The 25,243-nt window shown below is 39.1% G+C and overlaps 1 protein-coding gene across 7 annotated transcripts in view; it reads left to right on the top strand.

Moving 5' to 3' along the window:
• The window catches only part of TANC2 (tetratricopeptide repeat, ankyrin repeat and coiled-coil containing 2), a 281,058-nt gene that overhangs the window by 24,730 nt on the left and 231,085 nt on the right, over positions 1-25,243 (top strand). For all 7 annotated transcript variants that reach the window (XM_079798830.1, XM_079798833.1, XM_079798832.1 and 4 more), the window contains exon 2: positions 19,820-19,913. In XM_079798830.1, the coding sequence (XP_079654956.1) occupies positions 19,847-19,913 (67 nt within the window). In that variant the 5' untranslated portion in view covers positions 19,820-19,846. The remainder of the gene's footprint in view (positions 1-19,819; positions 19,914-25,243) is intronic.

Here is a 25,243-nt window from a genome sequence, read left to right as displayed (position 1 = left end):
GTCATTGCTTTCTAAGAATGTTGATTAGAAAACTGTAAATTACTTCCTATCCTCAATACCCTAAGAATTAAGATTTGAGTATTTTCTTTTTTTTTTAATACTTTGGTGGATCTAAGCACCTATATAGTCAATTCTGCTATACTACTTCTTTTGAAATTGTACATTTATCCTAATGTGATTGATATATCAGGGAACAATTTGAGCATAATGGGAGTTGTATGTGTTTATGCACAATTTTCTCTGTGAGAAACACTAGGTAAATGCAGAAAAATACCCAGCTGAAACAAATTGCATAGGAATACACAAAATGCACACACCTCAAACATCTATAAGCTACCTCAGTTGACTTTTTATTTTTATTTTTAAATGTATTTTATTGATTTTTTACAGAGAGGAAGGGAGAGGGAGAGTTAGAAACATCAATCAGCTGCCTCCCACACACCCCCTACTGGGGATGTGCTTGCAACCAAGGTACATGCCCTTGACCGGAATCGAACTTGGAACCCTTGAGTCCGCAAGCCGATGCTCTATCCACTGAGCCAAACCGGTCAGGGCTTAATTGACTTTTTGTGTTATGAGTTATACCCATCCACATTTGGTGTTACAACTTTATACAGGGTGGGGCAAAAGGAGGTTTACAGTTGTGAGTACGCAAAACAGTTTTTTTCTTGTATTATTATTTAGTAATTATTTTCTGTATGAACAATTGTAAACCTGCATTTGCCCCACCTTGTATGTGGCACCTGATAACGCTCCTTCCACCACTTCATAATAATTCACATGTTGCAACCCTTGTGGCACTCAGTTCCACAAGCAAATCTCACGTAAAGGTAAAGTGCCATATTTCTTACAATGTTTATTTCTTAGTCATTTAATATGTGTAAAATTGTTTTTTTAAGGTTCCTATCATTGTTTTCAAATGTATCACTGATGTAGTTTTGAGTGTTCTTTTACCCCCATTTTTTTTCATAAGCCCTCTAGTTTTTATTGCATGATTTTGCATGGAATTCTAAGATGGGTTTTTCTATCCTGCAAGTCTACTATTTTTATAGTTTAGGTATTTAATAATTTATATTGTCTTTGATACATCTAGAATTTATTTTTGTGTATGGCTAAAAGTAGGATTCCATCCATTTTCTCTCACCCCTCTTTTTTCTTTAATGGCTAGCCACTTGAGCCAACATTCACTGAATCCTCTTCCTTCCTTGATCCTGCCTCTCAAGCTGATATTTTACCTTTAACCTATACTTATTTTTTTTTTTATTCTCTCTATACCTATATTCATTTAGTTATAAGTTCTATTAGTGTTTTGACAATGAGAATGTTTAACTTTGACCATTGCTGTCTTGCATAAACTGCCTTGGATGCCATCCTTAGGTCTAATAACCATGCTATAAAGATAATGATGCTTGTGATTGTAGTTTTAAAATAGGGGATATGATGAGAGACTGTCACTTACACTTCTTCTTTAAGTACTAGGGGCCCAGTGCACGAATTCATGTACCTTGAAAGGAATTGTGGACCACGAGGCTGCAGTGGTCATAGGGGCGGGTCTTGTCACATCCTTTGTGCCCCCACCCGGCCCCTCCTGCTGCAGCCCCCGGTCCCCATCTGCTGGCAGGCCCACTCGCGCCACTGCTGCTCCCATGCACTGACGGCGCCAGCCCCACTTGCATCCGCTGACGGCGCGAATCGATTGGGGCCAGTGTCAGCAGCGGGTGCGAGCGGGGCCACATCAGCGGGTGTGAGCGGCTGCCCCTATTGCCCCTCAAGAGCAGGGGGAGGTGGAGAAGCCCTGAGGGGCGATTGGGGCTGGCAGCCGCTGCTCACACCTGCTGATGGCGCTGAGCAATCGGGGCTGGTGCCGGGTGCCAGCAGCAGGTGCGAGTGCAGGGTGGGACCACGGTGCACAGGAGCAAAGAATTTTCAGTAACACCAGAGGCTCACCCCGATGACAGCGATCGGTGCCCTGCCTTGGTCTGGCACCCCCACTCACCTGTTTCACCATCCCGCCACAGCCAACTCCCACCATGTTCTGTGCGCGCCCCCTGGTTGTCAGCACACATCACAGTGACTGGTTGTTCGGTTGTTCCACTGTTCAGTCTATTTGCATACTAGCCTTTTTTTTTTTTAATCTTTATTCAGATTATTACAAGTGTTCCTCTTTTTTCCCCCCATACTTCCCCTCCACCTGATTCCCCACCCCACCCATGCCCTCACCCCCGCCACTGTCTTTATCCATAGGTGTAAGACCTTTGTCCAATCTCTTCTCACACCCTTCAGACCCCCTTCCCCCTGAGAATTGTCAGTCCACTCCCTTTCTATGTCCCTGATTCCATTATATTCACCAGTCCATTCTGTTCTTCAGACTTTTTATTCACTTGCTTTTTAGATTCACTCTTTGGTAGGTATGTATTTGATGTCTTTTTGTTGTTCATCATTTTTATCTTTACCTTTTTCTTCTTCTTCCTCTTCTTAAAGAATACCCTTCAGCATTTCATGTAATCCTGGTTTGGTGGTGATGAACTCCTTTAGCTTTTTCTTATCTGTGAAGCTCTTTATCTGACCTTCAATTCTGAATGATAGCTTTGCTGGGTAGAGTAATCTTGGTTGTAGGTTCTTGCCATTCATCACTTTGAATATTTCTTGCCATTCCCTTCTGGCCTGCATAGTTTCTGTTGAGAAATCAGCTGACAGTCATATGGGTACTCCCTTGTAGGTAACTAACTGTTTTTCTCTTGCTGCTTTCAAGATTCTCTCTTTGTCTTTTGCACTTGGCATTTTGATTATGATGTGTCCAGGTGTGGTCCTCTTTGGATTCCTCTTGTTTGGAGTTCTGTGCGCTTCCTGAACCTGTAAGTCTATTTCTTTCACCAGGTGGGGAAAGTTTTCTGTCATTTCTTCTAATAGGTTTTCAATATTCTGCTCTCTCTCTTCCTCTGGCACCCCAAAAATTCGGATGCTGGTACGCTTAAAGTTGTCCCAGAGGCTCCTTATGTTATCTTCATATTTTTGGATCTTTTTTTACATTTTGGTTGGGTGTTTTTTGTTTCCTCGTATTTTTTGTTTTCTCTGGTTGGGTGTTTTTTTCCCCCTCATATTTCAGATCTTTGGTTTGATTCTTGGGGTACGTTGACCTACAGTTGAGTTTCTGTATATTCTTTATTTCAGACAGTGTATGCTTAATTTCTGACTGGTCCTTTTCCATTTTTTTGACATTCTCATTGAGGTCCTTGAAGTCCTCATCAAGTTTCTCCACAGTTTTTAGAAGATTCTTGAGTAACCTTATAAATGTGGTTTTGAACTCTATATCGTCCCATAGTTTACTTTCCTCCATTTCTTTCATTCGTGACATGTTTCTGTGCCTCCGCATTTTGGCTGCTTCCCTGTGTTGATGGAGTGGCTTTGTGTTGTAGGTGACCCATAGGGCCAGTAGCTCAGCCTCCCCAATCACCTGAGGTAGACGGTCTTGGTGCACCCCTTTATGGGCTGAGTGCAAAGTCTTGGTGTAGTTAAGCCTTGATTGCTGTTGGTACACTGGGAGGAATTATCCTCCAGGCCAATTGGCTGTGGGGACCCACTGTGTTTATAACTGCTGCGCTGGAGACACACTTCTGGTGCAGGACTTGTTTCAGTGGGGCTTTGGTGCTCTCTGAGTCCGCCTCCTGAATGTGTCACTTATGGATGTGAGGAGTTGAAATATGTGTCTCACACTGACCTCTAGGTTCACTGGCTTCTGGATCTCCAATGGGGTGCAGGTCAGCTACTGTCTGAGGCCACTCTGCAGGAGCTACAGGAGAATTCCAGTCCTCTCCTCCCTGCTTGGGATTTGGAGATTTTGGAGCTGTCTGAACTGGTTGCTAGGTTAAGCGGTGATCCATTCATATGCAAAAGCCGCTGCTTGGAGCTTGAGTGAGTTTGTAGGTTGTGCGGGGCGGGGTCTCAGGGCGTCACTAGGTTAAGGCGTGGCAAACAGCAATGGCTGGGAGCCAGCCTTCCTGCGTCTTCGAGCGCGACCCCGCATCTTGCGCCCCAGCGCAGCCTACAATTATTCCTCCGCACAGCTCTGCAAGCAAGCCACCCTCACTTTCCAACCTGATGGCAAACAGTCCAGAGACAGAGAAGCATTGAGGATGCTTCTCCCTGTAGGAGTTTGGGTCCCGCGCATTTCCCCTTTGGGTTGAAGAAAGCAACGCCCGCTGCCAGCTGGGATCTGCCGCCAGCCCGTATTGCGTGCATGCCCCGGTACCTCAGCTTTTCAGCGTTTGTGTCCTGAACGCTCCTCTCTCTTTCCGTCTAGTTGTGGGGCTTCTGTTCAGCCAGCCCTCCCGTGGCTCTGGGTGATATAGGTTTTGTCATTTAGTTGTAGTTTTTGAAATTGTTGTGCACGGCTGCCGTTTAGGTGTTTACCTACGCCGCCATCTTGGGTTCCTCCATACTAGCCTTTTATTATATAGGATTTTTAACCTCTAAAAAATATGTCAGAAAACCAGCAGAATCATTTTATTTTAACTCAGTAGAATAATTTTCGCCCCCTATCTAAAGGGGGGTACATAAGCATTTGTAGTTTTTTGATACTACCTTGTGTTTTGTGATTACCTCTATCACAGAATTTTACATTATATGAAGCCATATTTAATAGAGTCTCTTACTCCCCTACTAGGCTATAAATTTCTTGAGGGGAGGACAATGTTGCTATTCTTAGTACCCAGCATGGTACTGGGCATATAGTAGACACTTAAGAAATGTTTGTTTAATTAACCCTCTAAGTAGTTTTTCCCTTTTATAAACTCACATTGCACTTTGTATTTATCTTGTAGTACCATCCAGACTCTCTCTTAAATTGTACCTTGGGTTCATTTTTCTGTAGCTCTCATTACCAGACTGGATGCACCTTTTAGATAGGAACTACTATTAAATTTTAAACATTTCTCCAGTACCTGCTCAAGGCATTACACTTAGTTTGTTCATAATAAACATTGAATAAATAGAAGATCAGGAGACATTTCATTTAAAATTTTATTTATATGTTAATACTAGAAAAGGACTTGAGGCAGTCTTGCCATCTGTATTTCATGTATTTTAGAAGTAGAGAAGCATTCCTAAGCCCAAGAATATAATTTGCAAAGAATTTTAGCTAATACATGTTACTAAAATAAAGTTTTTTTTTGTGTATATGTGTTTTGGCTGTTTCTTAATGTTATTTATAAGAATGCTCATTGCCTGGATGTAGTCCTCTAAAAACACAGTTTAATTTTAACTTTACAGGCATGTTGGACTAGTTTATTATATGGTTTGGAGAAACCAAGGGAAAGCAAATGATGGAGGAAGTGGTAGTAGTAGTTGTGTAAACACACCTCTTTTCATTTGACCTTTTACTGCACTGGTGACAAAACAGTTCTGTAATGTAACTTTAAAATATTTTATTAGAAAATATTAAAAGTATCTACATTTTAAAACTCCTTTTGTCATGATTTTGGATTTTTTTTGGCATATGTGCCACCGGGTATGCATTGAGATATTGTAGGTTGGTGAGATAACTCTTTGAGGAGGCAGTCATCTTGAAAGCCAAAGATTTTCTAGAGTGTTCTCTCATCCTTCACTCTTTGAGTTCTTGTCTGCTTTGTGGGGATTCAGAGAAAATTTATACTCACTTAATAATTAAACATTTATACTGATATCAATAATGAATAAAAACTTTTGGGGTGATGAAAATGTTTTTGGAACTAGACAGAGATGGTGAATGTACTATAAGCCACACTGAATTTTCTTTATTAGTTTTTCTTTAAATTGTATAAGTATATTTAATAATAATTTCACTTTCCTCTTCCTGTCAAGACTGTGTTCATCTCCTCTGAGAGCCAATGTAAAATTTTATGTGTATTCTCTCATAAGTTTTACTTCACAGTTCTAAATATACTAGAGGCCTGGTGCACAGATTTGTGCATGGGTGGGGTCCCTTTGCCTGGCCAGCAATCTAGGCCTATTGGGGGGCCGGCCGACCGGGGGAAGGGATCCGGGAGGTTGGCTGGCTCGGGGGAGGGGCCATGGGAGGTTGGCCGACGGTGGGAGGTTGGCTGAGGGAGTGCACTGACCACCATAGGATAGCTCCTGGGTTGAGCGTCTGTGCCCTGTTGGTCAGTGCGCGTCATAGCGACTGATCATTTGTTCTGGTCGTTTGGTCGTAATGGTCGCTTAGGCTTTTATATATATAGATAGCTCATGCAAGTCCATAGTTTTGAAAATTATCATAAGGCCATATTTTACAAATTTCTGTGTGACTTGCTTTTTTTTTTTTAAGGATAAAAATTTGGAGAATTTTTCCTTTAGAATTGGTGTACAGCATACTGTTTAAACCATACATAATATTCATAATTCACAGTATTTCTTATGCCAAAAATATAATCATTTCCCTATTAATGGCTCTTCTCTTTCCCCTCCTTCCTTCATTCTCTTTTTTATTTCTTTCTGTTTTTTATAAAACAATAAACTTTATTTTTTAAAGCAGTTTTAGTTTTAGGTTCATAGCAAAATTGAGCAGAAAGTACAAAGAGCTCCCATGTACCCTCTGTCCCTACACACATACAACCTTCTCCACGAACACATTTCTTAAAATTGATGAACCTACATTTGACACATTATTATCACCCATAGTACACAGTTTGCATTAGGGTTCACTCTTGGTATTCATTCTATGAGTTTTGACAAGTGTATAGTGACATGTATCTACCATTGTAATATACAGAATAGTTGTACTGCCCTAAAGATCCTGTGCTCTGCCTGTTTATATCCCTCCTTCCCCTCTAACTCCTAGCAACCACTAATCTTTAGAGTTTTGCCTTTTTCAGACTATCATGTCATTGGAATAATATAGTATGTAGTTTTTTCAGATCATCCTTATAGATTTCTCTTGTGTATTATATTATCTCTTTGTATAATTTGGCCTGAAACAGTACTCTGACTTCTGGGAGTTGTAACTAGGAAGTGCTGCTTACTTAACTGCAGTGAAAAGCAGCAGAACCATTGGCATGATACTGAGAACACTCATGGTCACATACAGAGTCTGTAATTTCACCATCCATGTCACGGACTGGTGGATAAATGTACAGAGATAAAGAAATAGAAAATAAGAAAGAGAAGTTAGAAGACAGATTGAATAGCTGCAACTTACATGAAAAGTGAATTTAGAAGGCAAGAATAGAAAAAATATGTTCAGAAAACATAGGAAAATAAGCTGCTATGAATTATGAATAATCAGAAACAACAAAACCAAACCTACAAAACCTTCAGATATTGGTATTAATGGAAATAATATAAAAGTTACATTTATAAAATATATTTCTTGTAAATTTATTTATATTCTTATATAATATGATTAAAATGTTTAAAATAACAAGAAGATGGAAGGGGAAAGAATGCTCAGTGGAAGGGTTAAGTTAGCAAAGTACAAATAGCTGAAGAGAGAATTAGTGATTTGAAGAAATTGCTCAGAGTGTAATGCAGATAGATAGAAAATATAAGATTAGTTAAGAGATAAGGGCTTTTCCATTCTGTAGTTAACACCATTGGTTCCTGCCCATATTCCATATCTTAAGCCTTTTTTAATACTTAGATGAAATAGATGGCTCAAGAAATAGAAAACCTGAATAGACAAATTACTATTAAATGAGTTAAATCAGGCCCTAACTGGTTTGGCTCAGTGGATAGAGCGTTGGCCTGCGGACTGAAAGGTCCCAGGTTCGATTCCAGTCACGGGCATGTACCTTGGTTGCGGGCACATCCCCAGTAGGAGGTGTGCAGGAGGCAGCTGATCGATGTTTCTCTCTCATCGATGTTTCTAACTCTCTGTCCCTTTCCCTTCCTCTCTGTAAAAAATCAGTAAAGTATATATTTAAAAAAAAAAAGAGTTGCCGAAACCGGTTTGGCTCAGTGGATAGAGCGTCGGCCTGCGGACTGAAAGGTCCCAGGTTCGATTCCGGTCAAGGGCATGTACCTTGGTTGCAGGCACATCCCCAGTGAGGGTTGTGCAGGAGGCAGCTGATCGATGTCTCTCTCTCATCGATGTTTCTAACTCTCTATCCCTCTCTCTTCATCTCTGTAAAAAATCAATAAAATATATTTAAAAAAAAAGAGTTAAATCAGTACAGATGGATGGATAGAAATCAGTGAGACAACTCAGTCCTGCTACTCTCTTCCTCAGTTTGAACCCTGCGACTCCTTAAGAGAATACTTAATTTTCTACTGACTTTAATCAGTAGGATCATTACTCCACTGAAACTATGTGGCATTCTTAGGCCACATAGAATGTGTTCTTTCTGGGCACCCTCAGTTTATGATAGATCAGAATTTTGGTTGGATTTCCTGTTCCAGAAGAAATGTTGCCATTCTAGTAGATTTCTCTCCGCCCTTCCCACTGTGCCTCTTATTCAAGCCGTACCCATCCTTCTGCAGGACTGATACCATTCTCATATTCTTGCCCTAGATATATAACAGGCACAATTCCCAATCTGAGGCTCGTGCATTAAAGTCTGTGGAAGGGAACTCATTGCTTCCATGTACAGTAGTGGGAGGTCTTACTTTTCTTTGAAAAGAACCCCACTCTGTGGCCTTGTGTATCCCTTCTCTCACCTTATGATCACTGTGTCCTGCTTTCTTGTGGAATGGTGATTTGTGTTGCTAAACATGGCCAGTGAATGAGGCTCTTCTCTGGTCCCTCTTGGAGCACTACTGGCTAATCTCTATTTATTAATGTCAGTTGGCAGGCAGTGATGGCTCCCCTCCCTATTCTCTTTGCCAGTTCTGGCCCTGGTTTGCTTGTCCTATCTAATAAAAGGGTAATATGCAAATTAACCATCACTCCGTCACAAAGATGGCAGCGCCCATAGCCACAAGATGGCGGCGCCCAGTCCTCTCAGCCCGCTGGAGTCCTCCAGTCTCGGAGGGGGGGGCGGCTGCTGAGAGCGGGCAGTGTGAGCGTTCTGTGCCCAGCCACGGATGGGCCTGTGGCCAGGCTGGGGCATGGATGGGCCTCTAGGCCGCGGAGAGCCTCTGGGGAGCGGGCGCAGAACAGCCAGGCCCTGCAGAGAGCTACTGGCGCATGGATTCGTGCGCAGGGCTACTAGTACTATATAAGCTGTCAAGTATCCTTCTGCGTTATTGGACAATATTTCTGAGATAGTATACAGCTGTTTCCAAAACTCATTTATTGGAGCACTATAGTACCTTATATAATACTAGAGGCCTGGTGCATGAAATTTGTGCACTAGGGGGGTGTGTCCCTCAGCCCAGCCTGCACCCTCCAATCTGGGACCCCTTGAGGGATGTCCAGCTGCTGGATATCCCTCTCACAATTCGGGACTGCTGGCTCCTAACAACTCGCCTGCCTGCCTGCCTGATAGCCCCTAACCACTCCCCTGCCGGCCTGATGGACGCCTAACTGCTCCCTTGCCGGCCTGATTGACACCTAACTGCTCCCCTGCCAGCCCGTCATCCCCAACTGTCCTCCCCTACAGGCCTGTTCGCCCCCAACTGCCCTCCCCTGCTAGCCATCTTGTGACAATGTGGGGGTGGCCATCTTGTGATGACGTGAGGGCGGCCATCTTGTGGCAGCCATCTTATGACAATGTGGGGGTGGCCATCTTGTAGCGGCTATTTTGTGATGATGTGGGGGCAACCATCTTGTGACGACGAGGTGGCCATCTTGTGATGACATGGGGCACCCATCTTGTGACAACATGGGGGTAGCCATCTTGTGGCGACCATCTTGTGATGATGTGGCGCTGCCATCTTGTGGCAACCATCTTGTGACGACGTGGAGGTGGCCATCTTGTGACAACATGGGGGCAGCCATCTTGTGACACGAGGGCATGAGGGTCCATTTGCATATTACCTATTTATTATATAGGATCCCATTAATTAGTGATAATTTCTGCCATTACTGAAATAGAGAATATTACTTTTAGTCTTTCCTATCAGAAGGGTTCACTGTTCATTTTTTCCTCTTTATTACTGTAAGATGATACAGATCTTCCCACTCTATATCAATATACCACTTTCATTTGAGAGCAATGGCTGAGATTTTAAAGCTATGTAAATGAAGGCTGCTCCAGATATATATACAGAACTCACTTGACCTCTACTCCTTCTAGACATTGCCTTAGTAGTCTAAGGCTGTTGATTATGCACTGCCAATTATGAATACAGAGATCATAGTTTAAGGGTTACTATTGCTGCCCTCTGATATTCAGTTTAATGCTGGTAAGGACATGTATGAGGCTTTTTTTTATCAACCTATATAAAGGTACCTCTATACATATTCCCTACATTTTTGGATAATAATTTACCTCATTCATAAAACTCAAATGGCTGGGGTGTGTACGGGAGGCAACTGATGGAAGTTTCTCCCTCACATCGATGTTTCTCTCTCTTCCTCTCTTTCTAAAATCAATAAAAACATATCCTCAGGTGAGGATATTAAAAAAAAGAAAGGAGATTTTGTTGTTTGCCTGGGTAAGGAAAGATGGCATGGTATGCATTCTTGTTTTTTGTAATTAGAGTTCTACAGACAATATCTTAGTTTATTACTTATTTTTTTCTTAAATATTTATTGTTGAAGGTATTACATATGTCCCCTTTTTTCCCCATTGACCTCTTCTAGCCTGACTACCCCCCACCCCCAAGGCCTTCACCACCCCACCCTATTGTCTGTGTCCATGGGTTATACATATATGCATACAAGTTTTTTGATTGAATTTTTCTATTACTTTTTTATTTTCTTACTATTTAGAACATTTTCTTCAGATCCTATAGAAGTTTAAAAGCATTTTAATTACATAATTAACCTATAAGGCACAGTTCTGATGTCAAGGGACTTGTTTCTAGAATTGTAAAACAAAGAAAAAAGTAAGAATAAATCATTTCCAAAAATGAGAATAAAAAATAATACCAAGCTACTCAAAGTGGAAAAGAATATAGAAAAAGAGTGTTGTTGTTTTTAAAGCTGATTAATAGAATGGAAAATATTCTAAAAAGAAAAGTTAAAGGGAGTACTGTGGTTACTTAGCTTGAATTGTGCAGAAGTGCTTAATAGTTATTTTGATTACATTATCCTATACTGGGTGTCCCTCAGCCCAGCCTGCACCCTCTCCAATCTGGGACCCCTTGGGGGATGTCTGACTGCCGGTTTAGGCCCAATCCCACAGACCAGACCGAGGGACCCCACTGGTGCACAAATTAGTGCACCGGCCTCTAGCTTTACATAAACACTTAATGCAGGGGAGATATTGTGCTCCTGTTTTGAATAATAGGGTAAGAAAAGGCTTTAGATAGGTAGGAGAGATGAAGACTGAAGATGAAAATTGATTGTCTACTAATAAGATAGTGTAAGAAGATGTTGAGATAAGAGATGAGTATCCAGCCTTGGTGGACCATTTAGAGGAGAATAGTTAACACTTCACCTAAATGGTTTAGACCAGGTGTCACAAATATAAAAGCTTAGAGGTCATATAGAAAACATAGTGTTGCCGAAACCGGTTTGGCTCAGTGGATAGAGCGTCGGCCTGCGGACTGGAAGGTCCCGGGTTCTATTCCGGTCAAGGGCATGTACCTTGGTTGCGGGCACATCCCCAGTGGGGGGTGTGCAGGAGGCAGCTGATCGATGTTTCTCTCTCATCGATGTTTCTAACTTTCTATCTCTCTCCCTTCCTCTCTGTAAAAAATCAATAAAATACATTAAAAAAATGCATTTAAAATGCCACTTTATAAAAAAAAAAAAAAGAAAACATAATGTTTGTATTAATTAAGTAAATGACAGTTAGAAATGATTGGGGCCTGAGAATGGGCTGTTTGTTGTTATTCTGCCAGAGATTCACTTGTCAGATATTTAATGATTTCTCCTGAGAGAGTTATAATTTTAAAATTTGGGTATAAAATTTGGAAGAGTAGGATATAATTTATCCATATATTGCTGTCATTAATCCAATTAGCTCAAACTGCCACTTCCTACTTAGCTTCAATTTTGTGGAATTTCTATATTTTATTACAGCAAATTTCCTAGTGATGTGTTAATTTGAATAAGAAAGTCATTTTACTAAAATGTAACTATGAGATGGATAATTAGCTTTAAATAAGTATATGTTTCATTTCATTCTTTATGCATTTCAGTCAAGTTTTATAGAATGTTTTAGAATTAGTGAAGACAAAACCCTCTACACTTCAAAAAAGTGATCATCATTATAATTAATTTATTCCACCCATCAGCATTTTTTCATTTAAATTAACTTTAGAATGTTATCTTGGTTTATTTTTAGATGTGGGATTTTTATTCTTTTTGACTCCTATCTTAGTAATTTAAAATAATTTGTCCTAATAATAATCTGTGCTTATAAATTTTTTTCATTTGAAACTTTGAAGAAGTGTACATATATATATATATGTGTGTGTGTGTGTGTATATATATATATGTATATATATGTGTGTGTTTGTGTGTGTATATATATGTATATATGTATGTGTGTATATATATATGTAATATATATATATGTAAGATCTGACTGAGGCAAAAGTTTGAAGTATGACTAGAATTTTCTTGGGTTTTCCTCAGATAAAAATTTGAACTTGCCTAGAATTTCTTTGCCTTTCCCTGACTATCTCTGTTGCATGATCACCCTAAGTATTCCCCATTGTTCTAGTTAATTCATAACCTGGTCTTGTCTATTGAAGGTTACTTATATTGTATCTCCTTACATCTTTACCAGGTTACTAATCTGATGAATCAAGTCTTTGCTCAGTTATTCATTCATTCATTTACTCATTCAAGAAGTATTGAGAACCTCCAGGAGATAGCATTGAGGATAAAAAGAGTAAGATCAGGTTTCTCTGTAAGGGATTTGACTTGGACAAATCAAATACAAACTGAGGAAATATAATTCATTAATTCAATAAATATTTATTTGGCACCTACTTAGCAGGCACTATTGTTCTCTGGTTATGGACTTGCAGCAGTAAATAAACAAGCAGCTCCTATGCCATTGTGGAGTTTATATTCTAGTGAGAACTGACAATAAACAAATAGTTTATATTCTAGGGGTAACTGACAATAAACAAATAGGTATTTAACATTATTTAGAGATAAGTATTTGAAGAAAATTAAAAGATAGGAAGAGATGGGTGAGAGCAATGGAACGTAAATCATACCACCAAGTTGTGTATCACTGAGTTAAAGCAGCTGGTCTCTTGTACCCTTGTGTGAAAAGCCATTGGTGTCTCTGGTCAGCATAGAGCAATTCTGGGGGGGGGGGGGGGCAGCTATGAGCCATTAAAACCTGGGCGGGGGGGGGGGGGATGGATGTACTGATACTGTAATGGGGATCTGTGTGGGACATCATAGTGTCCACTAAACCAGGATATCTCCCTCCCCCTCCCCATACATTTTTAAAACTATATATATTTATATTGATTTCAGAGAGGAATTGGAATAGATCTCAAGATGAATCTATAAAAGGAATATTTCATAAATGCTTGAAATATTCTTTTTAGGATTCATTGCCATATTTATCTTACCTAATAATAGACAAACATGTAAACTGACCGTACCTCTGCTACACCCACAGCCAATCAGGAGTGAGTATGCAAATTAACCCAACAAAGATGGCGGGCCTGTGGGTAGCTTGCACACGCGAAGGCACGGAGCGGCTAGTGGGCAGGGCAGGACACTGGCATCGTCGCCCAGGCAACAAGGTCCGATGGTTTGCCTGCTGTATCTGCCTCCCAAGGGTGCGCCTGCGCCAGCGGCTCCTACACGCGGTTCCAACCACTCCTCGAGGAGTGGTCCGACCCCAGGGCTACCATCTCTGCTGAGAACCAGGATGCCGCTGCCCCGAAGCCCAGGTGAGAGCACGGCTCTGCCTCCTACTTTTCAGACCTACTAGGACACAGGAGCAGAGCCTGGCCTTCATTGTCTCTCTGGAAGTAGCCTCCTGGGGCAGGTGAGCGGGCTGGAGATCATGCCTCGGGCTCCGCGCCTTCCGGCAGGTGGAGAAGAGGCAGCTTGGCTCCTCCTCCTCTCCCCAATCCCCGCCCTTTCTAACCAGGGATCCGCTGAGCAGTTCCCGGGCATCTGGCGACCAGTCCACCTGCAAAGAGGTTACGGGAGAAGGGTGTCTCTCTGCTGCAGGCGCTCCCGGCCAACCCCTCTGACACTCCCAATAGCGAGGTTTCCCATGGAAACCGCAACACAGGACGAGACCTGCATTTCCTTACAATCGAATTCTCTGAGAAACTAAGAAAGAGGCTTCCAAAGCTGTGACTGTGAGCGCTTTACGCAAACCCACATGACCGCCTCCCCAGCCAGCACCCAGAGCCTGCTATCACCCACGGGTCTTCCATGTTCTGTTCACCCAAACCTATGACAGCACACCTCCATCGCTGCGAGCTTAGGGGACTGTGATGGAAGAAGGCACCATGACTGCTCCGGGGACGCAACAATGGGGCGACTCAGGGTGCAGAGTACTGGCCACATTCCCAGTGCCCAGATCTGGTTACTGCGCGGGATCAAGGCTCTGACTCCCCAGGCCGTGCCTTCCCCATAAGCTACGCACAGCCCTGACAGGCACCGCACTGCTGGGCAGCACGGAGCAGATGCATGAAACCACCCAGCCCAGGAATGAGCCAGTCTCAGGCAGCTGGTCATGAACTGGCTACTGCAGGGATGGCCCTGCTGGCTGTCCCGTACTCAATTGCCTGCTGAGGTCCTGACCCTACGGTTTGGGTTTGGTTCACTCCTCTTCCTCCCCAGCCTCCTCTAGAGACCCGAACTTTATATATATATATAATCATCTGAAGAAAGAATGATTCAAAAATTTCCAAATTTAGCAAAATATGATAAAAAATATAAATCCACAGATCAAAGAAGCTCAGTGAATAGTAAGCACAGGACATAAAGAAAGCTACATCAAGACACATAAAAATCATATTGCTCAACACCAATGATGAAAAGAAAAATCTTTTAAGTAGTCAGAAGAAAAGAGACACACTATACACAGGAATAAACATAAGGATTACAAAATATTTCTCATCAGAAACAGTGTAAGGGAGAAGATAGTAGAGTATCATCATTAAAGTACTCACAAGGGGGGAAAATCCTTTCAATTTATAATTCTAGACTGAGTGAAATTATTTTTAAAAATAATTAAAATATATTTTTCATATATAAAAGATTGAATTTTCTTTATGACCAGCAGATTTGTAGTGTAAGAAATGTTAAAAGAAGTCCTGCAAGCAGAAATAAAATTGTACCAGATACAAATAATGATCTATGCCAAGAAATGGAAAACACCAAAGACAGTAAATGCATAGGAAAAAATATAATAGAAGTTTCTTATTATTTAAATATATTTAAAGATAATTAACTATTTAAACAAATAATAATGTAATGTCAGTTTTATAACATCTGTGAAAGTAAAATACTTGACAACAATAGCACAAAGATTGCCTGGGAAAAATGGAATTTTGTTACAGTGAAGTTTCTAAACAAGATGTGAAGTAGGCCAAAACCAGTTTGGCTCAGTGGATAGAGCGTCGGCCTGCGGACTGAAAGGTCCCAGGTTCAATTCCGGTCAAGGGCATGTACCTTGGTTGCGGGTACATCCCCGGTAGGGGGTGTGCATGAGGCAGCTGGTCGATGTTTCTCTCTCATCGATGTTTCTAGCTCTCTATCCCTCTCCCTTCCTCTCTGTAAAAAATCAATAAAATATATTTTAAAAAGAAAAGAAAATAAAGATGTGAAGTAGTATAATATCCACTTGAAGACAGACTGTGACAAGTTAAAATCCTATGTAATAAAGAGCTAATATGCAAATAGTCATTACGCCATAATGCCATAATGGCTCAGATACTCAACACTGGGGAGAGAGGAATGGGGACCAGCCAAGCTGCAGCCTGGGAGAGGGACAAGCCGCACGCCCTGTGGTCCCGGGTGCCTGCAGCTGCAGTCTGGGCAAAGCCACCCGCCCACGGTCCCCTGTGGCTGTAGCTGGCTTGGGTGAAGCTGGCCCAGGTCCTGGGTGCCTATGGCTGGCCAGAGGGAGGGAAGCCCGGGTCCCGGGTGTGGAGCAAGGCAGAGGCAGTTAGGGGCAATTAGGCCAGCAGGGGAACAGTTAGGGGTGATCAGGCAGGCAGGCAGAGGTGGTTAGGGGTGATCAGGCAGGCAGGCAGAGGCAGTTAGGGGCGATCAGGCAGGCAGGCCAGTGAGTGGTTAGGAGCCAGTGGTCCCAGATTGCGAGAGGGATGTCCGACTGTCAGACATCCCCAAAAGCGTCCCCAATTGGAGAGGGTGCAGGCTGGGCTGAGGGAAACCTCCCCCCTCTGTGCACGAATTTCGTGCACCAGGCCACTAGTCTTTACTAATAAAAAGGGTAAGTTATTTTATGGTATTCACCTTAGTCTTTATGTTTTACATTATATCTTGTGATCTTGCTAAATTCACTTAATTCCAATAGTTTATAAATTCTTTTAGGTTTTCCAAGTAAACCATATTGTCTGTAAAAGCGGCATTTTTAATATTTTCTTTCCATTCTTTATACTTTCTGTTTTATGTTCTTACCTTTTTGTACTGGCTAAGACTTCCAGGACTATGTTGAGTACAAGTCACATTCTTCAATCTTGGGAAATATTTTCAATCATTCACCATTAAGTACAATGTTTGCTATTATTAATTGTTTTTTTTAAATATATATTTATTGATTTAAGAGAAGAAGGGAGAGGGAGAGAGACATAGAAACTTCAATGATGAGAGAGAATCATTGATTGGCTGCCTCCTGCATGTCACACACTGGGGATTGGGCCCGCAACCCGGGCATATGCCCTGACTGGAAATCAAACTGTGACTTCCTGGTTCATAGGTCGATGCTCAATCACTGAGCTTCGCTGAAAGATACACTTTTGTAATATGAAGGAATTTCTCTTTGATTTCTTATTTTGTACTAGTTTTTAAAAAAATCATAAATGAATGTTAAATTTTATGTGCTTCATCTATTGATGATTTCTCTTGATGTGGTAAATTTTATTGATTTTTATGTATTAAATTATTTTTGCATTTCTGGATTAAACCCCCACTTAGTCCTGATCAGTATATTAATAGATGTGATTTTTGCCAATATTTTACTTAGGATTTTTGCATCTGTGTCAACAGAGAAGTCTGTAATATTTCTTTCTTGGACCTTGCTGTCTTTTGTTATCAAGCTTATGCTTTTTTTAGAAAACACATTTGGAAATGTTCTCTATTTTTCTACTCTCTGGAACAGTTTGTGCAAGATTGATATTATTTCTTCCTTAATTGCTGGTAGAATGTATTGTTGAAATCATCTGGGCCAAGAGTTTTCATTGTAGGAGTGTGTTTTTATATTACATAAACAATTTAAAACATATAGAAAATTTAACATAATTTTAGTTCACATATATATATCCATTAGTTAGAATCTACTGTTAACATTTTGCTATGATTGCTTTATTACATAAATAGTCTTTTAGTGGAGTGCATATTTAACATAATAACGGATAATTTTGAGTTTAAAGCTACCATCTACTATTTATTTTATATTTTATCCACAGGCACTATACTTTTCCTCTCAATTCTTACTTTTTTTGATTCAATCAAATATTTTAACTATTCTTTTTGTCACCTTTATTAGCTTTTAACAGCTATCCTAGAAATTACTACATGAAGTTTGAGTTATCACAGTGTAGTGTAAAATGGTTACTTCGGCCACTTTCTGCACAATGCAGGTGTCTTAGAAACTTTAATTCAATTTACCCCACTCCTGACTTTTTTGTTTTTGTTGTCATATATTTTAAATCAACATTTGTTTTAAACTTAAGCTAGTAATTATTTTTACAGTCATTGTTTATTCATATTTGTCAACATATTTACCTTTACCATGGCTCTTTCTTTTTGCATTCCTATGGTGTTTCTTTCTTGTATCCTTTTTCTTCTGTTGGAAGAACTCCCTTTCTCCCTTTTTGTATTTCTTTTACTGATAAATTATTTGAATTATTTTCTGAAATCACTTTTGTTTCATTTTCAAACATTTTTAACAGTGAATAAGTTTTTTGATTGGCATCTATTTCTTTCAGAATTTTTAAGAAGTAATTTCATTGTTTTTTGCCATTCATCATGACTTTTGAAAGTTATCTTTCAGTATACTGATTCTTGCTTCTTTAAATGTGTTTATTTTTTCTTCTCGCTGTTGAAAGATGTGACTATGTTTCTCATCAATGTTAAAACATTTTTGGTTTTTACCACTGCAAATGTTCCTTATTTCCTCTCTCTTTCTGGAATTTCAATGATATGGATGTTAGAATCTTCAATGGATTCCATATATGCCCCTTACACTGGTTTCTATAGATTCAACTGTTATCTCTGCTTTGGTTTGGATATTTTCTGTTAACCTCTGTTTTAGTTGATATTTACTCTGTTCAATCTGCTTAAGACACCAAGTACTGACAACACTTTGGGGAAATTTTTCTATGAAGAGCAAGGATATAGGAGCAGTAATTGGACCATGTGGGAATAAAGAGAGGGGTTTGTTTGTATTTGGTTAGGACATACTAGCATGTTTATGTTATGATTGGAATGACTCAGTACAGAGAAAAAAATTGAGTGAGAAAGAAAAGGAAGATTATTTTTGGATAAAAGTCTTTGAGAACATGAGAGAGGACAAATTACAATTGGAAGAATTTTTTTATTTTTTTTTTTGATAGGAGTGGGAAATAAAGAGGAAAGGCACTGATTCATGTATATCAGTAGTCTTGTGAGGTAGAATTCTGGCTTGACCAATGGAAAATCTGCAGCGGCTGTAAGTTTCTAGACTCTTAAACCTTTGGGTGTCTGTGTTGGAAAATTGGAAAATATGGGAAAATTGGAGAGTCAAATGAAAAAGGTAGACTGGCCCTAACCGGTTTGGCTCAGTGGATGGAGCGTCGGCCTGTGGACTCAAGGGTCCCAGGTTCGATTCCGGTCAAGGGCATGTACCTTGGTTGCGGGCACATCCCCAGTAGGGGGTGTGCAGGAGGCAGCTGACCGATGTTTCTCTCTCATCGATGTTTCTAACTCTCTATCCCTCTCCCTTCCTCTCTGTAAAAAATCAACAAAATATATTTAAAAAAAGAAAAAGGTAGACTGTATTTATAGCTACCTCATTCTCTTTTCTGTTTCTCTGTACCCTCAGTGATAACTACCTTTATCTTTCTCTTTTTAAAAATATGTTTAAAAAGAGAAAGAAAGATTTCAGAGAGAGAGAGATAGAAATATCGATTTGCTGCCTCCTGCACACCCCTACTGGGGATTGAGCCTGCACCTGGGCATGTGCCCTGACGGGCAGTTGAACCGGCCACCTCCTGGGGCCTGGGGCAAAAGTTCAACCAACTGAGCCACACCGGCCAGGGTGCTACCTTTATCTCTTAGGGTACTCAAAGTATTATAATATACTTGTGAGGAAATGTTTATACATTAAATTAATATTAATTAATTAATTAAATGTTTTTGTCATTTAGTTATAATTTTTGTACTGTGTTTTAAAACATAGTTAATTCCTTATAGTGCATTTAAAATATAAGCATAACCAATGGGGTGGGGAGTGAGAGCATGTACTGGGGGGTAGGGGAGGCCAGGGAAGGCCAATGGGAAGAAAAAAAAAGGAGACATATGTACTACTATATGTACTACTATTTGTAATACTTTAAACAACAAAATAGAAAAATTAATTCTGAATTTTGAATAGAAAATCGAGTTTCCTAATGTATTTTCCCACATTTTATTTTGTAGTTTTGTGAGTACCAGAATAGCACAACCATGTTTCGGAATAGTCTCAAGATGCTTCTTACTGGAGGGAAATCAAGTCGTAAAAACAGATCAAGTGGTAAGTGACCAGACTACATTTATTTGGTATGATATTTTAGAAAAGTGAGTTCTATTAGGGATCTGAATTAATACTACAACACTTTATTTGTTTATTAAATGGCTTATTTAATTTAGAAAAAAAGAAAGTTTATATTCCTAAAGGCTATTATACTCTATTAACCTTTTGCACTCGGATGTTGAGATTAAAATTACTCTTTGAATGTATCAATAATTTGAAATATAAATAAATCCAAATAAATAAGTTTGTATGAAAAGAAACTCCAGTTTTTTATTCTACTGCTGCGCTTTGTAAAATCTGGGGTATTTAAAAAATTAAATCCCGAGTAGAATAAAGGAATTGAGAAAAAAGCAAGCGAGTGCAAAGGGTTAAGAGGTAGGAACACTTGAAACTTACCAGGAACAGTCAGGTAAAAGAAAAGTATGTGAAGAGAAATATTTACTTCTAATATGTAAAAGAGTAATACTTCTGTGCACTACTTATTAAAAACATTCTAGACCTAAATTTACTTTTTGGATTAACATGTGAAATTATTTTAGCCCTAGACACTCTGGGGATTGAGACTATAAAAATAGGAACTGTCCTTAAAGGGTTATATAGAAAGTAAAATATAAATTGAAGATTTCTACAGTCACTACAATCAAGTTTATAAATTTTTTTTAAAGAACAAAGTAGTTCCTGGGCTTTCATGATAAAAATAAACCTAAAATTTACATATTGGGAGAAATAGTGAAGAAAAATATACTGAATGATTTCTGTTAATGGGTTGTAGATATTTATTATATTCTTTTAATATTTTCAATTTTCTTATTTTTCTGCATTTTACAAGTTTATATTGGTAGTATATTCATTATCATTCATTTAAAACTGTTTTTAACTCCCCTTGTGATTTCTTCTTGACCCATAGATAATTGTTAATTTCTAAACAGTTGATAGTTTCCTGGTTATCTTATTATTAACATAGCTTGACTGTATTGTTATCAGAGAACCTATCCTATATTATTATTATTATTTTTTTACCTGATCTACTCTTGTCTTTATTTTTTTTTAAATTTCTTTATTGATTATGATATCACATAATTGTCCTCATCCCCCCATTCCCATCCCAAACCCCTCCCCACGTATGCCCCCACCCCCCTGTTGTCCGCGACCACTGGTTAGGCTTATATGCATGCATACAAGTCCTTTGGTTGATCTCTCTCCCTTTCCCCCACCCTCCCCTACCTTCCCTCTGAGGTTTGACAGTCTGATCGATGCTTCCCTGTCTCCGGGTCTGTTTTTGTTCATCAGTTTATGTTGTTCATTATTTCCCCTAGATGCGTGAGATCATGTGATACAAGAAATACACTTATAAGAACCGAAAATGAGACAAGCCATAATGGTTTTATGCTGAGAGGCAAATGAATCAGTCTGTAGTGAGTTTCTTTCTGGGCCAACAGTTCTTTTGAGTCCCAATTTCAATGTCAAACAGTTCCTTATGTGTACATGTCAGCAATGATATTTCAGTTCTGGATGGTGGACAAATGGTGGTGATGCAGGTCTGACCGTCTCTAGTTTGGTCCTGGGCAACCCTCAGCGACGCACAGCTGCTGTCTGCTAGTATGGCAAGGCGTCGTCAGCGTCTTCCATCTCTGCACCGTTTTTCTTCTGTCTTCATGGCTGGAGCAGTCCTGTCAATTCCTCTCTGTTGCAGGAATCCACATGGTCTTGGAGTTGTTTTCTGAAAATATACAAACATATTCTCGACCAAAAGTTAATAAAGGAATATTTTCTATAAATTTGACTTGGGATCCTTTTTTATTTCTTGCCCAAATGATTTTCCTCTGGCTTGTTTTGACACCATGTGTGTTTTTCATGGGTGTCTTGCTGTTAGCATTACAAATGAAAGTTAATTTTCTAAAGTAAAAATTTTCTAGATGTAATTTACTTACAGGATATTTTTCCTTACATGATATTCTTCTACTATCCCCCCCTTTTTTAATTTAAATATTAGGAGGCTTTTGGAAATTTTATAATGTAGTCTTGATAGCTTTTAAATTTTAATTTTTTGCGCTAAAATATGACTGCTTTAGGTTCATTACTTGTTATGCAATTTTACCATGAGATGAACTGCCAATAAAAATTTTTGTTAACACTTTAAGAACAGCTCTTTGTACAGTACAATCAATTTTTCTAGAATATTCGCTTATTTCAATTATTTTTAAAATATTTTTTGAGATTTGCCTTACAGCTCAGCATATGATCAAATTTGGTGAATGTTCTGGATGCACCTGAAAATATTGTGGATTCTGCAGTTGTTGGGTGCAATGTAGGTCAATTTGGTTAATATTTTATATCCTCACTTATATGCTCACTTATTTTTAAAAAATATTATTTGAGAAAGGTGTGATTAAATCTCACACTATAATTGTGGAACTGTTTCTCCTAGTTCCTGACACTTTGGCTTTATGCATATGGAAGCTATCTTATTATATCCATTGAAACTTGGAATTTTTATCTCTTCCTGTTGAAATGACTATTTTACAATAATGAAATGTCCCTCTTTATTTCTAATATTGCCTTTTGTCTGAAAGTTGATTTTGTCTGATATTAGGATGACTATCCCAGCTTTCTTTTGATTGGTGTTTGCAAGATATGATTTGTCCCATTCTTTTACTTGAAACATTTCTATATGTTATACTGTTAGTAGCATATAGTTGAGTTTCCTTTTTTATTCATTCAGACAAGTCTTTTAAGGGTAATGTTGGTTCATCTATACTAATTCGACCAATGTTATATTTAGGTTTAAATATAAAATATTACTATGTGCTTTCTTCTTGTCCTACCTGTTCTATGCTTCCCCCCCCCCCCTTTTCATGCTTTATTTTGGATTGGTCAAAATATTTTTATTATTTTCTATCTCCACCTATAGACTTGGAAATTATATGCTATTATAATTCTTTCAGTGGTTACCTTAAAGATTTAAACATCAATCAGTTTGATATCAATTAGTACTTTTACCCTCTTCTTGGACAATGAAAGAACTTCAGATTCTTTTCATCTATATGTATTTTAAACTCCACAAGACATTAATATTGTTGTTTTATGTGGCCACTATTATTTAGATTTACCCAATATTGACCTTTTCATTGATTTTCATTCTTTCCTCCATCCCTCATTTTCTAGATGGTATAACCTTTCTTTTTGTCTGGAAAACACCCTTTATAATTTCCTTTAGTTGGGATTTTCTTGTGGCAAATTTCCTTTAATTTTGTCTCTCTGAAAATGCCTTTATTTTTCCTTTACTTCTTGCAGAATATTTTTGCTGGGAGTAGAATTCTAGATTGGCAGTTTATTTCTTTCAAATATTGTTCATTGTCTTCTGGCTTCTTGAATTATTTCTGGTGAGAAGTCAACTGTCAGCTTAATTGCTGTCTCTTTAAAGGCAATCTATCTCTTTTTCTCTTTGTTTTTAGTTTTCTAGATTTATATTGATGTGCCTAGGAGTGTTTTTCTTTTTACCTATCCTTGTTTTTCTTCTATTTATTTATGTTTGTAGGGTATCTTGAATCTGTGGCTTGATGTCTTTCACAGTTTTGAAAGCAATTATCTATTCTCTCTTCAAATTTTCAATTAAAAAAATTTTCTCTCTTCTTTCTATACATTTGGTAGACCATATGCATATCAACTATGTCTCTTATATTCTCTTTCTATCCTTTTGTCTCTGTGCTTTAGTTTATGCTGGGTATTTTATTTTGACATATCTTACAGTCATAAATTCAGTCTTCACTATTCTTAGCCATATTCAGTTCTTAATTTTAGTTTTTATGTATTTCAGTTCTTAAACTTCTTTCCATTTGCTAGTTTAATTTTTTAAAAATTAGAAATAATTTTATGCTTATTGAAAGGTTGCAACAATAGTATAAAGAACTCCACAGATTCACAGATTATTTACTTTTCACTGCATTTACTTTATCATTCTCTCTATATACATACACACACACTCTGTTTTCCCCTCTCCCTCATGCCACCTTCTTGCTCATTCACTTTAAAAAAAAATTACTTGAGTCTGGCCAATTTGGCTCCATGGTTGAGCATTGACCTATGAACCAAGAGATCATGATTGCCAGTCAGGGCACATGCCGGGTTTCAGGCTCGATCCCCAGCAGGGAGAGTGAAGGAGGCAGCTGATCAGTGATTTTCTCTCATCATTGATGTTTCTGTCCTTCCTCTGAAATCAACAAAAAGAATATTTTAAAAACTTTGTGCTTTAGCAGTTACAAATTAATGTATTCTAGACTTTTGACTAACTACTGCTTTAGTAGATATCATATCATTAATTCTACACATGTCAAAGCTCTGTAGCATTAAAGCTAATTCCTTGGATTTACTAGGTAGTTAATGATGTCAATAAGGATTTGGGAGTGTCTTATTCTAGTATTTATTTTTCTCTGTGGTTTTTCTTGTCTAATGTTTATAATTTAGAGTATAAATGAAATAGTGATTTATATTTTGTATGGAAAGAACCCTATTTGTAGAGAAGCAGTATGTTTTTTCAAACATACTCCAAAGCAAGAATTTCAAACACAAATAAATTGTATCTTAAAAAGAAAAGTGTATTTGTGGAATGACATCATTAATGTTTTTATCATTACAGTTTTTTCTGTAGTCATTAATGAGTAATTGGATGACTATTTTGTTCTTATATTAACTTTGGATCATGGCTGGCAGGGGGGATAGTGAGGGACAACCAAATGACTGAACAGCAGGCTGCGTGGGGCAACTAGGCCAGCAGGGGGGCAGTTGAGGGGCGACCAGGTCGACAGGGGGGTCAGTTGGGGGCGACCAGGCTGGCAGGCAGAGGCGGTTAGGGATGATAAGGCTGGCAGGGGGCGCAGTTAGGGATGATAAGGCTGGCAGGGGGGCAGTTAGGGGCAATCAGGCAGGCAGGCAGGTGAGCAATTAGGAGCCAGCGGTCCTGGATTGTGAGAGAGATGTCTGACTGCCGGCAGTGAGGGGTTCTAGATTGGAGAGGGTGCAGGCTGTGCTGAGGGGATCCCTCCCCCATCATGCGTGAATTTCGTGCACTGGGCCTCTAGTGCAAGTAATAAAAGTTCAAATGTGCTTCTTTGATATAAGTAATGTCATTATTTGGTATCATTTTCTCATTGTTTGGTAAAGCATCAGTTAGGTATGAGGGGGGAAAAATACTGTCAATTTCAGGTATTCAAAAACTCAGAAAGTACCCTAAGTATAACACAGCTGTTAGGAGCAAAATAAAAGTACTAACCAATTATTTTGCTAGAAGTCATCTTCTAGCAAAATAAAAAATAAATGTGAGGAAGGCAGGA

Source organism: Cnephaeus nilssonii (assembly GCF_951640355.1).
Source record: "Cnephaeus nilssonii genome assembly, chromosome: 19".
NCBI classification, from domain to species: domain Eukaryota; kingdom Metazoa; phylum Chordata; class Mammalia; order Chiroptera; family Vespertilionidae; genus Cnephaeus; species Cnephaeus nilssonii.
The sequence above is the reverse complement of the archived record's forward strand: the minus strand, read 5'-3'. Positions and strand labels throughout refer to the sequence as shown.